The sequence below is a fragment of the Mustela nivalis genome (assembly GCF_964662115.1).
Source record: "Mustela nivalis genome assembly, chromosome: 12".
In the NCBI taxonomy this organism is placed as follows: Eukaryota; Metazoa; Chordata; class Mammalia; order Carnivora; family Mustelidae; genus Mustela; species Mustela nivalis.
In genome coordinates, this window is record NC_139031.1 from 27,288,311 (window position 1) to 27,304,889 (window position 16,579).

At 38.8% G+C, this 16,579-nt stretch overlaps 1 protein-coding gene across 1 annotated transcript in view; it reads left to right on the plus strand.

Moving 5' to 3' along the window:
- The window catches only part of CADPS2 (calcium dependent secretion activator 2), a 453,461-nt gene that overhangs the window by 369,848 nt on the left and 67,034 nt on the right, over positions 1-16,579 (plus strand). The window contains exon 17 of the mRNA XM_082692417.1: positions 3,915-4,071. Coding sequence (XP_082548543.1) covers positions 3,915-4,071 — 157 coding nt within the window. The remainder of the gene's footprint in view (positions 1-3,914; positions 4,072-16,579) is intronic.

Consider the following 16,579-nt stretch of genomic DNA (forward strand, 5'->3'; position numbering starts at 1 on the left):
CATCTTCAATAAAACTTACCTTTTGGGTTTTTTTTTTTTTTTAATAATAGCCATCCTAATTAGATGTGAGATAATAGTTCATTTTGGTTTTGATTTGCATTTGAAAAATCAAATTATGATTAATGATGTTGAGGACCTTTGCATATAGCCGTTGGCCATTTGTGAGGCTTCTTCAGAGAAATGTCCATTCAGATCTTTGCCGATCCTTTATTCAAGTTATTTGAGGTTCTCGTGCTATTGAGTTGTAGAAGTTCTTTACACATGTTTGAATATTAACCCTTTTATTAGATAAACTTTTTACAAATATTCTATCCCATTCCATAAGTTGCCTTTTCATCTTATTGATGGTCTCCTTTGCCATGCAGAAGCTTTTTCGTTTGATGTAGTCCTACTTATGTATTTTTGCTTTTGTTGTCTGTGCTTTTTGTGTCATATTCAAAAAGTCATTGGTTAATGGTCCCTTATAATCTTTTTTATTCCTGTGGCATTTGTTGCAATGTCCTCTCTTTCATTTATGATTTTACTTATTTGCATTTTCTATCTTTTTATTAGCCAAAGGCTTTGTTGGTACTTATTTTTTAAGCAACTTAACTCTTGGGCGCCTGGGTGGCTCAGTGGGTTAAGCCGCTGCCTTCGGCTCAGGTCATGATCTCAGGGTCCTGGGATTGAGTCCCGCATGGGGCTCTCTGCTCAGCAGGGAGCCTGCTTCCTCCTCTCTCTCTCCCTGCCTACTTGTAATCTCTCTCTGTCAAATAAATAAATAAAATCTTTAAAAAAAAAAAAAGAAAGAAAGAAACTTAACTCTTAGTTTCATTGATCTCTTCTATTGTTTTGTATTCTTTATTTCATTTATGTAAGCTCTAATCTTATTTTCTTTTTTTCCTGACTCCAGACTTAGTTTGTTCTTCTTTTTCTAGTTTCTTGAGGTGTGACATGAGTTGATAGTTTGAGATCTTTCTTCTTTTTTAATATAGATGTTTATTGCTATAAACTTCCTTCTTAGTACTGCTTTTACTGCATCCCATAAATTTTGGTATGTTGTGTTTTCATTTTTGTTTGTCTCAAGATATTTCTGTTTCCCTTGTTTCTTCTTTCACCCAAAGGTTGTTCAAGAATGTCTTGTTTACCTCCATGTCTTTGTAAATTTTTCTGTTTTTCTTTTGTACTGACTTCTAATCTCATTCCACTGCTGCTGGAAAAGACATTTGGGGCGATTTCAGAAGTTAAGTTTTTTGTGACTCAGTATGAGATCTATCCTGGGTTTATGTTTGAGAAGAATGTGCAGTCTGTAACTGTTGGGTAAAATGTTGTATATCTATCTCTTAGATCCATTTAGTCTGTAGTGTTATTCAAGTCTGCTGTTTCCTTATTAATTTTCCATCTGGATGAGAACTGTTCATAATTGAAAGTGTACTATCGAAGTCTCCTGTCATAATTGTATTGCTTTCTGTTTCTCCCTTCAGATCTGTCAGTGTTTGTTTAGATGCATATATATTTATAATTGTTTTATCTTCCTGGTAAATTGACCCTCTTATCATGATATAGTGACCCGCTTTTTCTCCTATGGCAGTTTTTACTTAAAGCCTGTTTTGTTTGCTGTAACTATAATCACCCTTGCTCTCTTTTGGTTACCATTTGTATGGAATATTTTTTACCATTCCTTTATTTTCAGCCTATGTGTGTCCTTTAGCTAAAGTCTCTCAAAAGCATATAATGGGATCTTGTTGTTTTATTCTCTTATTCAGTCTGTGTCTCTTGACTGGGGAGTTTAATTCATTTACACTTAAACTATTCTTAGGCAAGTCTTTATCTTTTAACTGGACTCCAGACCTTTTAACAGTCCATTTTAAAGTAATAACTTAAATCTAATCACATACAGAAACACTACACTTTACTACCGCCCCCCCTACACACACACACACACAAACACACACACACATACACACACAAGCTATGTTACTGATGTGAGAATTTACTTCTTCTATACTGTGTATCTATTAACAAATTTTTCTGGTAATAGTCCTTATTAATACTTTTCCCTTTTATGACTCAAAAAAAGCCTTCGTTAACACCTTGCATTCTCATGATGAGAGTCATAAAAGTTGAATTGAGACCATTTTCATCCATAACTGAATCTAACATCTTGATCAACTGATACCAGATTTCACATAGCCCAGCCACATTAATAAAGTGGGGAATAATCAGTCTATTCACTGAAGCATGGGATTAGTGGAATCAAGCATTTTGAAAGTCTGTCCTTGAAGAGCTAAGAGAAAATTATATTGTAATCTTTCCATAAGAACTCTACTTTCTTTAACTCCCATTACCATATACTGGCAGTTGTATGTAACTCCCATTACCATATACTGGCAGTTGCATTTGCAGTTTGCACATTAAAGAAGACCTGATAATGAGGGCGCCTGGGTGGCTCAGTTGGTTAAGCCTCTGCCTTCAGCTTGGGTCATGATCTCAGGGTTCTGGGATTGAGCCCCACATTGGGCTCTCTGCTCAACAGGGAGCCTGATTTCCCCCCTTTCTCTCTGCCCACCTCTCTGCCCACCTCTCTGCCTACTTGTGATCTGTCTCTCTCTGTCAAATAAATAAACAAAATCTTAAAAAAAGAAGAAGAAGAAGACCTGAGAATGTATCCCCAAAAGCTTGAGCTTAAAATACAAGACTGCCGTATTAAATTTTTTTTGACATTCGTCCCAGTGAAGGCTCTGGGGGGAAAAAGTGCTGACTGTAAATATCTTCTATTTATCTAAATATGGATTTCGTAGGAAACCTGACTCTCTGTTAAAGGTATTTTTATTTACTTGTACCAACTTCTAAAATGCATGCCACATTTAAAGTCACATAATTTCCTATATTACAGTTTGTTCCTTTAATATAAATCAAATAAATCTGAGAGAAAAAGACACTTAAAACTTTGCATTTCAGTATGAGTTACCTGATTTGGATTTGATTTTTCTTTACAAAACCCAAACTTATTCATTATAGTCCTGTTTATCTACTTAGTAGTTTAGGGAACAATTTGGCAATTTTGTGGTTGGTAGGATTTCTGGGCCAGCTGGCTGGCAGGGACCATGGGAAATTGGGCCTGCTGCTAGGTTCCATGGGCAGGTGGTGTTGGGGCTATGATCCATTATCAGACTACATGGTTTTCAAGAACTTTCTAAAAAGTAAATAGTATTTTCACTCATCTAAGCAGCAGGTTTTTTAGGGTGATTATTGCCATTAGCAGAAGGCATTAGAAAATACCTAGCTGAGTATAAAGTAATAAGCAACGTGTACAGACTTGTCTTTGTAGTGTTTATAGTCTAATTTAAGTGGCAAAAATTAAAATATTCACATATGTAGTCATATATGCAATAGCAAGACTTGTGAAATTAAAATGCTGAGCATCAGAGAGGCTATGTAAGATCTGATAAGACTACCTACCTACCAGAGTACCTAATTTACATTGGAGCATGTTTGAGCTTTAGACCTTAGATTTATTTTTTAAAGTACTACAAATAAAAGATAACATTTTTTGAATGTGAGAAGAAATTTTATACACAAATTTTAAATAAGCAAATTTGTCATTGAGTAACATATGAAATCTAAAGCAGAATTAAAATGCAAAATGACATTTATTACTTTACTTTAAAAATACAGGTTTAATTTAGAACATTTGCAAAATATATAAAACAAAAAAAAGGAAAAAATTTTAGTATCTCTTAATTTAAGCGTAACTACTATATCTTATATATTTTAATATTTCCTTTTTTCTGTGAATAGAAATGTTTTTAAATGTGGTGTCCTCTTCAACGACATTCTACAATTTCATTTTCAGTGACATGTTTTCAGGTGGCACGATATTTGTGTGTATTTCTAAGAAGTAATCTAATTTTACATTATTTGTCCTTTTACAGGCATTTGCCTGGTGGCCTGATTTATTGGCAGAGCACGCGGAGAAATTTTGGGCTTTATTCACAGTAGATATGGACACTGCACTGGAGGCCCAACCACAAGACTCCTGGGATAGTTTTCCTCTTTTCCAACTACTCAATAATTTCCTCAGAAATGACAGTAAGCACTTGCGTTTTCTTTAGTCTATGAGATGGGGCGGGACGGTGTGAATGTGCTATGTGTATAGAGCTCTGGCACTCACTCGGCGAGGCGGACATAGATAACATCAGTGTTTGCTCAGGCTCCCTGACTTTTTCAGGCCTGGTTCTGGGGGACACCAGGAACATGCCCACATTGCTCCACGGGCCTCTGAAGCTCTCTTATTATATGCAGCCTCCTGCTAACATGGACATCTTTCTCATTGCACCTTGTGAATCAGAAAAATCTTCAAAGGTCAGCACTTCTAAAGCACTTGAGATACTTACGTCTCTGAAAGACACCTTAGAAATGTGTCATTATTCTAGGAATGCATGCTTTGTTAAGGTTTCTCTACTCATACGCATTCTGATAAGGGATTCGCTTCCACAGATGATGGTGTGGTATTGCTGTGCCGTATGGGATGCTCTCTCAGGACTGAGACATTTAAGAGAATGTAGAGGTCCTCTGTTGAGACATTTCTTCCCGGTGCAATAAGGTTTACGAATTTTCAGATGCATGGTCTTCTAGCAGCCAGAACAGACCTAGCTTTACAACAGGATTTTATAGGGATATTTCTTAGCATACAGATTCTTGGGCTTTTCCTGTGATGATTCTTTTGAAAGTCTCCCTTAAACTCAACCTTGGGTCCTGCTGACAGCCTTTGCTTTAACACTTGCGTTGATCTTGGAATTTCCAGTTACCTATTCTATACAGTCCTTCCCATTATTATTCCTCCTGACCTCTGGTTGTGACTTGCTCTGCTTGATGGATAGAACAGCCTTCTCCCAGTGTGTGTTTTCTTCTCCAAGTCATTGCTGCTAGGTCATTCAGTTCTTCCCCACATGGTGGGGTTTCTGGGCCCATTACCCTTCCATTCACCTTCCCCTGCCCCGACCTCCCTCCAGTTTTCAATATTGCTCTGGACCGTGGTGTTGTGGAGGACATGGTGCCTACAGTGTGACCCGAGTTACCCAGCCCCCCGGGAGAGGGGCCCTCAAGCTGCTCTGACTCACCTGTGATACATTTCAAACTTGCTATATGTTAAAGCTCCAGAGCTTTTTTTAACTGCTCTCTTCCCCTCTGGGGAACCGCTACTCTGTACTTCTGGGTTTAAACTTAAATCCAGGTCTATACATTTGTTTTTGCTTTTTAAAAAATTACTTTTTTGGTTTTGTTCATCCCTCCATTATTTCTTACTTTTCTTTGGTTGTTCGTCCCTTTGAACCTCTGATGAAACTACTGTTTTATTGTGGGGTGGGGGAAGCCATACTAATATGAGATTTTGTGTAGTATTAGACTTCCCATGGACATTAGATTTAAGAGAGCTGGTCAAGAACCTCTGTTATGGTAAGAGAAGCATTATTTTTTAGTAATCAACAGCATGAACTTTGATGCCAGACAGATTCACATCTGTTTCTGCCACTTGCACCTTGACCTTTGACAATGGCTCAACTTCTGTGGACTTTGGGTTCTTCATCTATAAGGGAAGGAAAATAATAGTACTACGGTGTCATTGGTGGTGAGGATTAATAACCATAGCAGCTCACATGTAGTAAAGACAAAATAAATATTATAGATACTAGTCTGAAACTAACTGAAAATTTCAGTCTTGCCTCTTTTGACCAGTTTCATCTCCTATCCAGTTCCGTTTCCAAAAGATCCTATTAGAAAGCCAGAGAACTAAGCTCCGTTTCCCACTTTAAAGATTTAACCCCAGTGTCTACTCTCAGAAGTTACTAACCCCACACTGAATTATCTGTATGTGGATCATTTGTTCTGCAAACGATGACCAGCCAGCTTTTAAGTTGTACTTTGATTCCCTCCTGCCAGCTAGGGACCTTCTTCTTTTCTCAGTCTTTTAGCATCATTAGTTTTCTGCTAAGAATTATAACTCAGGTTTAATATTGTCTTAAGACCATAAACCTGGGCAGAAAATAAATACATATATTATGCATTAGGTCCCTAACTGAGAGTAAATAAACATAGGCTTATTTCTGGCACTGCTTTCTCCATTTGCATGAGAACTCAATAATTGACCATATTTAAATTTATTGGAGAGTTTATTCAAAGATGGGGCATATATTAATGTTCAAACAGCAAAGATCATGAGTCATTTAACTTATTCAACATTTCGGAATTTATGGAGAAAACAAGTGTGGACTTCTTAAAAATTGGGTTTCGGGGACCCTCTACTACAACTCCAGTGAATTAGCATCCTTTAATATTTGTTTTTAAGAAGAGTTCTTGCATTGCAAGTGTAAATTTATGAGATTTTTATCACTAAGAACACTAAAATGAGGACCTCTCACCTATGGGGCTGCGGAAGGGGGGGCTCCCCTTTCTCCACAGCCAGGGTTGGAGGCCGAGATCAGCCCTCGAGGATCATTATTGGGTGTCCATGAGCGGGCGGCTTTGTTTTCCTGTCTCAGACCTCTGTAGTTGCTGGGAGCCCCACTTGGTCTATAGCAGGGCTGCTGACCCCACAGCCAAACTAGGGTGCGAAGTGGCAGTGCTGGACATGAGACCTCTGGCTCTCCTGGGATAGTGCCAGACTCCCCTGGGCTGATGCTGACCTGCATTGCCCCAAAAGTAGCCTGGCCTCTTGCCTGCTCCAAAGACAGCACCTAACAAATACACCTAAGCAGAGTTCTGCACAGGATTGCAAGGCGTGGGGTGGTAAGGAAGAGCTGGGAACAGGTGCTGGAGGAGAAGGAGCACCATGGTCATCAGGAGCCAAGGAGGTCAGCCTTGACACCGGGGATGCCAGCTGTGAGTGCAAACCCCACTTCTCGGCCCTTAGCTGTGTCAAACTGGCCAGCTTGCGCTCCACACGGTTCCAAGAGGGAAGTTTTCTGTGTTGAAGTGCCTATATCCATCCTCCGACAAAAGTTTTTCTTCACTAACTAAAGTTCTGACATATCTTACTTTGTTCTGAAAGCAATAAATCACTTTCTGTGGGACTGTTGGGGGGTGGGGGGAGAAACCACTAAAATGAGAAGAGCAGAAATTTAGTTTTTATCTAGACCTGCAAATATTTAATTCAAAAGAGTTGCTTACTCCCTTTCCTGTTTTAAACCAATGTAACATCAGCTGCTATTAAACTCTTAATGTGTAATTGTATGCTGTTTTGTCCCACGTGATTCAGTTAAAACATGGAAGCATTTATGACTGATCCCTTTTGGAGCGATGTCAGTTTTGGGGTAAGTCTAGATCTTGGCTTTGATTTTTGCAGTAATTAACAGATTTGAGAAAACATCAATTATTTCAGAGAAAAACAGCTCCTCCATGTAGTGAGGTAAATAGAAAAGTTCCCCAGTGCCATAATTTCCTTTTGGTATGGGGAGTACAGGAGAGTCTGGGGAATTGAAATAGAATGTAGTGACTTTCATCTCAAACTCACAAGTTACTATCCAAAAACCAAGGCCCCTGAGTATGTTAATGATCGGTAAAACATACTTCTTTTTTTTTTTTTTTTGCTATAAATATCACTCTTGATAATAATGAAGAATTTTTTAATAATTATGTGCTTGTTTTATTAAATTCCTGAAGTATTCAAATAGCGATTTAGTGAATGCAATCCAAATGTTAAATGTCACCCTATTGCTGCCCCCATATTGACCTTTTGGAAAGCTTTAGGAAAACATAAAACTTCTCCGTTTAATCTCACCTAGAAGGAAACAGCCTTACCTCACTGCTATGGAATGACGGCTTTTACCACCTTGACCCAAATAACATTATAGCCCCAATTCTAATTAATTATAACGTTAGCCACGACTAATAGAAACGGACCGCTCTGCAAGGTCCAGTCTTGGAAGAGGAAATATTTTGCTAGATAACAATGTTTGCTATAACCTCACACGCAGTGCACAATGAATTATATAGATTTTAAATGGCTTTGATTTATGACAATGTTCCTGCTTATGTTTGCTTTTCCAAAATAGAAATTACTAACAACATCTCCAAGTAGTTGGAGGCATTAGTTAGAATTTTTACTTTATTTGTGCCTCGAAAATTTGGTAGCCAAGTAGTTTGGGGTTTTGTTTTTTAACGAATAATTCAGATGTCCCCGCTGGTGGTTTACCATCTTTCTTTTATTGAAATCATGATGCTTTGATATTTTAAAATAGGCGTTTATCTTTTGGAAAGTGGACAGGATTTTTGACAAAGCTCCTCGTTTTCCAGCCAAGCAAACTAAATCCCTAAGAGGCAATGTGCCTGGGTCTGAGCTCGCTGGCAAGGATCCCTGGGTGGTCTCCGGTTCAGTCTGGCTCTGCACAAAAAAAGCAGATTCTGGGGTGTTTATAAAACAATATAGTCTTTTCAAGGAAGAGAGGATATTCCTTGAAGTTTTATTTTTACCTTAGAAAGTTCTCGGAAGATCCTTGAGTTATGGGGGCAGGGGAAGAGAGATGGTTAAAAGGTACAGAAAGAACCAGAAAATGGTATATATTGTCCTGTCGAGTACATGACAAAACGTCCGTGATGAGAGTGCCAGGAACTAACCCAATGAGGAAAGATTCAAGACAGCAGATTCAGTTTCTATTTTAAGAAGAAGAAAATTCTGCCGGTGGCCTACGTCTTTCCTTAGAGTTGGTCATGATTAAGGAAAGTCTTAGCCTTAAGAACCCTTGGAGATGAAATGTGGTGTTTCCTCAAGGGAAGAGTACCAGCTGCACCATAATTTTAGCAAGTGTCCCCAATCTCCTGCCCCTCGCAGACTCACCCACTGATTCCCAGAGCAGGACTGATGATGAAAACAAACTCCAGCTCCTTGATTTCCGTCCAGAAAAGACAGCTCCTGCTTGTCCCTCCGTCCTCCCTCCATCGACCCCAATCCACCACCCCCAACTAAAGAGATAATTAAGTGGGTAATCACTTTAAATGGTATCTAAGGAAACAGTTTTGAGAAAGAGATGTATTAAAATTGAGAGAAAATAAATGTTTTCATAATGAAGCAATTAGCATGCTAGCTAAATGGTGCTGTGTGACTCGAAAGCTAGCACAAAAAGATTCTACCCTCGCCTGCCATCTTCTGCAATTGTCCTGTCGATAATAAATATGGCAAGTGACTGCTTCTGACAAACGAAAGCCATCTGCAAATGGCACAGATCATTTCTTTCAGCACTCCTGAAAGGCAAACCCTTGGAGCTAGTCACCTTTTAATCTGTGGATATGTTAGCAAGTGGCAAATGACCATTCTTTGGGGAACGGATTCCCAAGTGAAAAATAACCACGGTGCTTCTTCTTTAATTAACAGCCTTTTCACATTGCTAGCACATTAAAGCCATCCTGAAGAACACCCGTGCTTATATAATCAATGTCACAGCGTCTCTGCCTAAACGAATAATAAATGTTCGGGCTCTACACTAAGTGAAAACCTATTCTCCAAGACTTTCACCTTCATAAAGATGGGCTCATAAAGATCGAAAAAAGAAAAATGGGAATGTGGTCTCATGAGGATAAAAAGGCTAGTGTTAATAATTAACAAGGAGAGTGAAGTGGAGTCAAATTAGCCATAATAGAGCCCAGAGTGACTGGCAAAGTCACCTCTCATTATCAAAAAACTCATTAAGAAATGAAGAAGTGGAAATCCCGCTGGGTTATTCGCACACTCGGGCTGTATCAGAGATTATTTTTCAGATTTCTTTCAAATGAGGAACTGTTAGGTCGCCATATTGTATATGAGGTTAATCTTCAAGCTTTGAAATATGGAGGGCTGACACCTGCATATTCCTCCACCTCCAGCGCTTAAATGAGCTGTGCCTCTGAAATTCAGGAGGCGGTGTTTATAGATACATCTATACGTAGATCTACTAGGAACAATGCAGGACGGATAGGACTTCTAGACTACCACAGGGCTGTGAACCAGCCTCTTTTTATAGATCGACCCTTCTTTAAATGATGAGATGACCACAAAAATGCGAAAACGTACTTACTTCTGATTTCCAGGTTGACTGAATTCAAAATTGTACATCAGAATCTGTTTTGCCAGAGTGTATCAGTAGGAAAACGAGGAGTCGCTAGCTTTTTCTTTTTCGTTGAGTTCCACAGTGTTGTTCTAGATTTTCTGACATGTGGATATTTTAAATTCTTAGTCTGCTTCTTATATTTTCATACAACTAAATGCCTTCAGGAAAATAACCTGCTCTAGAAGGCCTACGTGTCCTTCACAGTAGATTGGCGGAGACTTCTGATTGGTCCTGGAGGCTCTGAGCATCAAGGATCGTACGTCTGGGGGCTGTTGATCACGTTACAGCCATTCTCAATTGTTTGCCTCGTCTAGAGCAAGCAGCGCAGAACGTAATCCCAATCAGAAGTTTGTACATAACTGGACTAAAATTTTAGACTTACCCCTTTGGCTTTTATATTAATCTCATAAAAGACAGTATGAGAACTGTAGGACTGTGAGACTTCTCCATCTTTATGCTAAGCCTTGGTTAATGTTTATGTTGTTTTTTACTGAATTAATTCTGTAAGTAATAAGCGCTGAATGCCTAAAATTTACGAATCCCAATCACCTTGCAGAAACATGGATTAAAAACAGTTCTGACCCTTGAAAAGCTTATCATCTAGTAGCGCATATGGCCATATATACCCTACCTACTATAATGCAATAATTTATAAAAATATAACTCGATTACTTTTACTGTACTAAGGATTTTTTAATTATAGTTTTAAACTTGGATTTGTTGGATTTTGAGTTGTTGTCCAAAATATAGGAAACATTATAATACCAGGGCTTTCAGTTCCTTAGGTAGGTGGGTGGGTGGGTAGGTAAATAGGTAGATCATTTTTTTAAAAAGATTTTTATTTATTTGACAGAGAGAGATCACAAGTAGACAGAGAGGCAGGCAGAGAGGAAGGGAAGCAGACTCCCTGCTGAGCAGAGAGCCTGATGCAGGACTCGATCCCAGGACCCTAAGATCATAACCTGAACCAAGGGCAGAGGCTTAACCACTGAGCCACCCAGGCATCCCAATAGGTAGATCATTTTTAACAAGTGAACACCAAAGGAGGAAGTGGATATGGTTTTAGGAGGTTGTTATACTAGTAAGTATACAAATTAAATATTACCAAACTATATAAATTTACCTATTAAAGTTTTAATTAAAAGGAAAATAAAACTCAATGAGTTTTCTATTCTACTTAAAAAGCATACTCTCTAAGTCTCCTTTAGGCAGTGGGTTTTTGTTGGTATTTATTCAGTCAACACTCATGTATTGAGCGCCTAAATAATGTGCCAGATTCTTGGCTGGAGGCTGCTCCTAGATCTCAGGAGATCTTTTGGTTGTATGAATTTTCTTCCTTTTACTTAAGTGTGTTCTAGGCTGCAATCTTCCTGACTTTTCTCGTGAAACCCATGTTCATATTTTCAGTGATAGGAATCTTCATTATAAGCATTTGTCAACATGGAAAGTGGCCTGTTAATTTTATATCTTTATCCAGTGGGCTTTCATTGTGCAGGATCCCTGCAGTTTGTAATCCCTTGAATAATTGTTGTTTTGTGGCCAAGTCTTGTTTTTAGTGTGGTTGGTGTTGTTTGTTTTGCTGGTCACGAATTACTAGTTTCTTCTGAAATTTAGGTGGGAAAGTCATTCTTCCTAGTAATCCATTAATGCTGACTAATTGGAAAGGGGTGGCATACTATAAAATTGGGTTACATGGGCTCAGGAGTCAACAGCATATTTTTACCCTAAAAAGTATACAGGAACTCTTTTATCTGCTTGTTCTTCATTTATCCCATGATTATTATCTCAGTAATTATTATTAATTGGATCATAGTTTAAATTCTCAGTCGAACTCTTACTATTAGAAGCTTCTGACAAGTACTTTTGTAAACGTAAGACTCTTTTTGGTATGTAAATAATCAACACTAATTTCTTAATTACTGGGATGCTCAAAATAATTGGGCACATCTGCATTCCTAGTTTACCTTTTATTTAAGCCTTTTGCTTTCTTCTGCCATTTCTAATTGCACTCTCGGGCTTGATGTCACTGATGCTTCACTGATGCTTCCTTTTCTGACAAGGTGATATTTGGAAACGTGGAATCTTTGGGTGGAAAAAAAAGATGATTTAACAAAGTGGATGCTGGTCCCCCGCTTACGTTCTTGCCAGCCACTGTTTTAGAATCCTTCTGAGCAGTCCTTTCGACTTCCACACCTCAGGTAGAAGGTCAGGAGCATTCTTGCATAAGGCCGCACTGAGAACTTGCCTCTTCCAATGAACTGTGAGAATGGGTGCCTTGGAGAGGCTTGATTGGGACAGGTGGCGGCCCAAATCACAACCTATCCTGACTAAACCAGATGGAGAAGATAGAAGCACTCATTCTGGTGCCTGGGGCTAAGTATTAAGAGGGCTTTTGACAGTGTCTGATAGGAGCAGAATGCAAACTGGCATATGGGCAACTGAGAAAAAGAGCATACATTTCCATACACAAGTACAGCGCGTGTGTATTTCCCGTCGCCCTGCCTTTTGACACCATGCTTTCTCTTGTCCTTCCTCGCCCCTCTGCAGATTTTCTTAATTTCTCCTCTTTTCTCCTCTTCTCTCTGTTTCTCCCTCTTTCTTTCTTTCCTTCCCTCCCTCCTCATTCATGAGCCTAATTACCAAAGAAATAATACTGCCAGTTGCCAGTTTTCTGAGACTTTGGAAAACGGGTCTATAATTTAATTTTTTTTAAAAAAGTAAAAAGGAACACTGCTGAAACATGAGCAGAATTTGGCCAGAATTAAGCATTTGTGACCGGCCTTAGGAAATATAGGAACATTCCGTTTTCTCCCCCTATCTTCAGGATGTGAAAGTTTGCTGTCAAGGGTCATGACTGAGCAGAAAAAAACTCCCTCTGCCACATTCATTAAAATATGAGACCTAAAATAGCCAACATTCATATCCAGCAGAATTTCTAGCAGTCTGATCTTGGACATGGATCAAAAATAGATGTTCATGACAATATTATTTAATACTGCATATTCTATGAAGAAATATGCATAGAAAATATGAAGAACTATGCAGGCTTCAGTATGTTCTTAGACAATTTCCTGAAAAATAATGCGGTCATCTTAATGTTGTATCCATGTAGTTATTCATTCAACAAACATTTGAACACTTGCTTGGAGCCAGGCATTTTGCTGGATACTAAGAATACAGATACGGTCCCTCCCTCAAAGACCTTACACACTTGTAGGAAGAAGCAGAAGCGTCAACAGGTGCAGAAGCATGCTTTGGACCATAGTGGAAGCCTGCACAGGGTAGAGAGTAGACAGTTGAAACCAGTAACTGGGCAGGGGGACAGGAGAACAAAGCATTTCCAGAAGAGTTTGGAGGAGTTAAGTGTAGACTTGAACTGAACCATGTGAATCATTATGGCTGGACCACAGGAAATATGGAGGTCAGGCCACAGAGATGAGCCACCAAGCTCCTTTTTAAGATAAATCATAGATGGCTTTCATACCATGCAAAGTTTGTTTGCATTTGTTGTGATGATCCACCAAAAGATATAATCTTTCAGAAGGGCAATTAGTTTCATATTTTGGCCAGCCTGTCTGCTTTGAGATTTGAAGAAGATGGTTGACAAAGGGAAAATTGGGATCCTGAAGACCACTAAAGAGATTATTGCACTAATCAAGGCAGGAGATGAGAAGATTAGAAGTAGGGCAACAGGGGCGCCTGGGTGGCTCAGTGGGTTAATCCTCTGCCTTTGGCTCAGGTCATGATCTCAGGGTCCTGGGATCGAGCCCCGCATTGGGCTCTCTGCTCAGCTGAGAGCCTGCTTCTTCCCCCCTCTCTCTGCCTGACTCTCTGCCTACTTGTGATCTCTCTCTCTGTCAAATAAATAAATAAAATCTTAAAAAAAGAAGTAGAGCAACAGCAATGGTGCTGAAGAGGAAGGGACGTGTGAAGAAGGACGTTAAGGATACAAAATACTCTGAGTCATGGGTATTAGAGAGGGCATTTGTTATGATGAGCCCTGGGTGTTTTATATAAGCCATGATCAATGAATTCTGCTCCAGAAACCAATTTTGCACTGTATGTTAGCTACTGTATGTTAAATTTAAATTTAAATTTAAAAAAAAATACACAGATCTTGATGACTAATTGGATATAGGAACTAAAGGCCAAGCCTGTGGTATAATCACCAGGTACTGATATATAGTGATCTAGTGGACAATCTGTTTTCACTCCTATGGTGGGAATACAAGAGAAGGAGGCTTATTTGACAAGTTGATGAATTCAGTGCTTATCAAGCATATCAAAAAAGAGAGCTCTTGCTAGAATTACATTTGAGTCAACTGGTACTTAATCTTAGAATCATTATAACATTTAATAACAACATTGAGTGTTGATTCTCCTATGTGCTTCTTCATTTTAACAAACTAAGTATGACTTAATAGCCAACATGCATAATCTCTAAGTGTATAATAAAGAAGCATTTGAATTGATGAGGTACTCATTTTTATTTGTAAATGTAATAATTTCTTAAGTGAGTGTGTCTTGGACTAGTTAGAAATAATGACAGTGCTTAATGGCACCTATCAAGATGTAGAGCCTTTCGGTCTTTCTGTTTTTATTATTAGTAGGCCACATAAATTAAGAGTTAGGCTATAGTCTAGCTGTGTAGCAATGCAACGTTGTCCAGCTTTCAATATATATTATAAGCACATTAAATATTTTCACAGCATTCGTTCATTTTGAATATAATAGTTTTCTTCAGTCTCTTGACTTTTTCATAGTGTAACTGAGTTTTTCAAAATTCTAATTGTAGAAACATAATTCGTCTAAGATACAGAGTAATGCATATTTATTAGATATGCAAGGAGGAGGAGGAAGGGCGAGCTCTTAAGTGGAGAGCCAATAAATTCAGATATGGGCATATTTTTTTAATTTGCTTACCACAATGGTTAAGGTGGTTTGAGTGAGAATATTTCATCCTTAATGTTCAGCATCTTATTTAGGTGACATTTGGCAAAAGAAACTGAACTGCATGATCTATACAGTACCTTCTAGCTCTGTGATTGAATCTCCAGGAATAAATAAAGCTCCTTTCAGTGTGCTAATGAAAACATCATTAAGAGGAGGGCACGTGTTGCATGGAGCACTGGGTATGGTACATAAACAATGAATCTTGGAACACTGAAAAAAAAAAATAAAATAAAAGAAGAGAAAATAAAAGAAAGTACTCCAAGAAAAGAGAACAGGTTATTTGTGTTTAAAGGCCCTGAAATAATAAAAACATAAAATGATTTTAAAAAGATAACATGAGTCTCCTAAATAAGACATTTATCTTTAATTATGATTATCATTCCCACCTTAATAGGAAATCTTTTAGCATATAGATAAGCCAGAAAAAAATGATTTAACCACAAAATATACTAAACTAGAGTAACTAGAATTAGAAAAAAAGAAGTGTTGTCTTTTCCTCTATATTTAAAATTGCTTCCTACCCCCACTTCTTTGTGTCTGTAGTTTTCCAGCCTCTCACAAATTTCAGAATCCATTAAAACAATAGTCATGCCACTGTGGTAAGCATCATACACTTTGCCCAAGTTTTAAAACACTGTTTAGCTTTTGGGGTATTTTTGCCCTGAAGAAGGTTATGTGGGGCAAGTGGCATATGTAGCTGCGTGTTTGATGAGGCTTTACTTTAAAATTTCTAGTGACTAGATTTCGTACAGAAGCATATACAGCAATTCCAAGTCATAAAAGTGAATGGGATCCCTGAGAGACTTTTCCCCATCTTCCGCCTCTGCTGCCCTAATCCAGGTCACCGTCACCGTCGTCATCATCCTCATCATCCTTTACCTGGTCTGTTGCCATCAAGACTGAGCATGAACCGTCTTCTGGGCTTCCGCCCTTGGTCACCTACTCCATTTTCCACACAGCAGCGAGAGATATTTTATATCATGGTACTCCTCTGCTTAATAATACTAAACATAATGATGCTTCCCTGTGTACTCAGTAAAACCCCGTATTTCTCCCCATGTCCTACTCTCTGGACATAATCTCGAACTGTTCTCTCCCCTCTCTCACTCTACTCCTGCCGCACTGGCTTTCTCGTCCTTCTGGAAGTACACCAGCTTGTTCCCTGCCTGGAACTTTCGTACTAGTTATTTCCTCTGCTTGGAGATCTTTCCTCCAAATCTCCTGTGAATGGCTACCCTGTCACTTAGGCTTGATTAAAATACCATCTCTTCAGGGGCGCCTGGGTGGCTTAGTGGGTTAAGCTGCTGCCTTCGGCTCAGATCATGATCTCAGGGTCCTGGGATTGAGTCCCGCATCGGGCTTTCTCTCAGCAGGGAGCCTGCTTCCTCCTCTCTCTCTCTCTGCCTGCCTCTCTGCCTATTTGTGATCTCTCTCTGTCAAATAAATAAATAAATCTTTAAAAAAAAATACCATCTCTTCAGAAATACCTTTCTCAGCCATGATGTATATTTTTACATGAACCTGTTCTCACTTTGAGAGTCCAGAAAAATTACCGCTGGGTTTAAGAT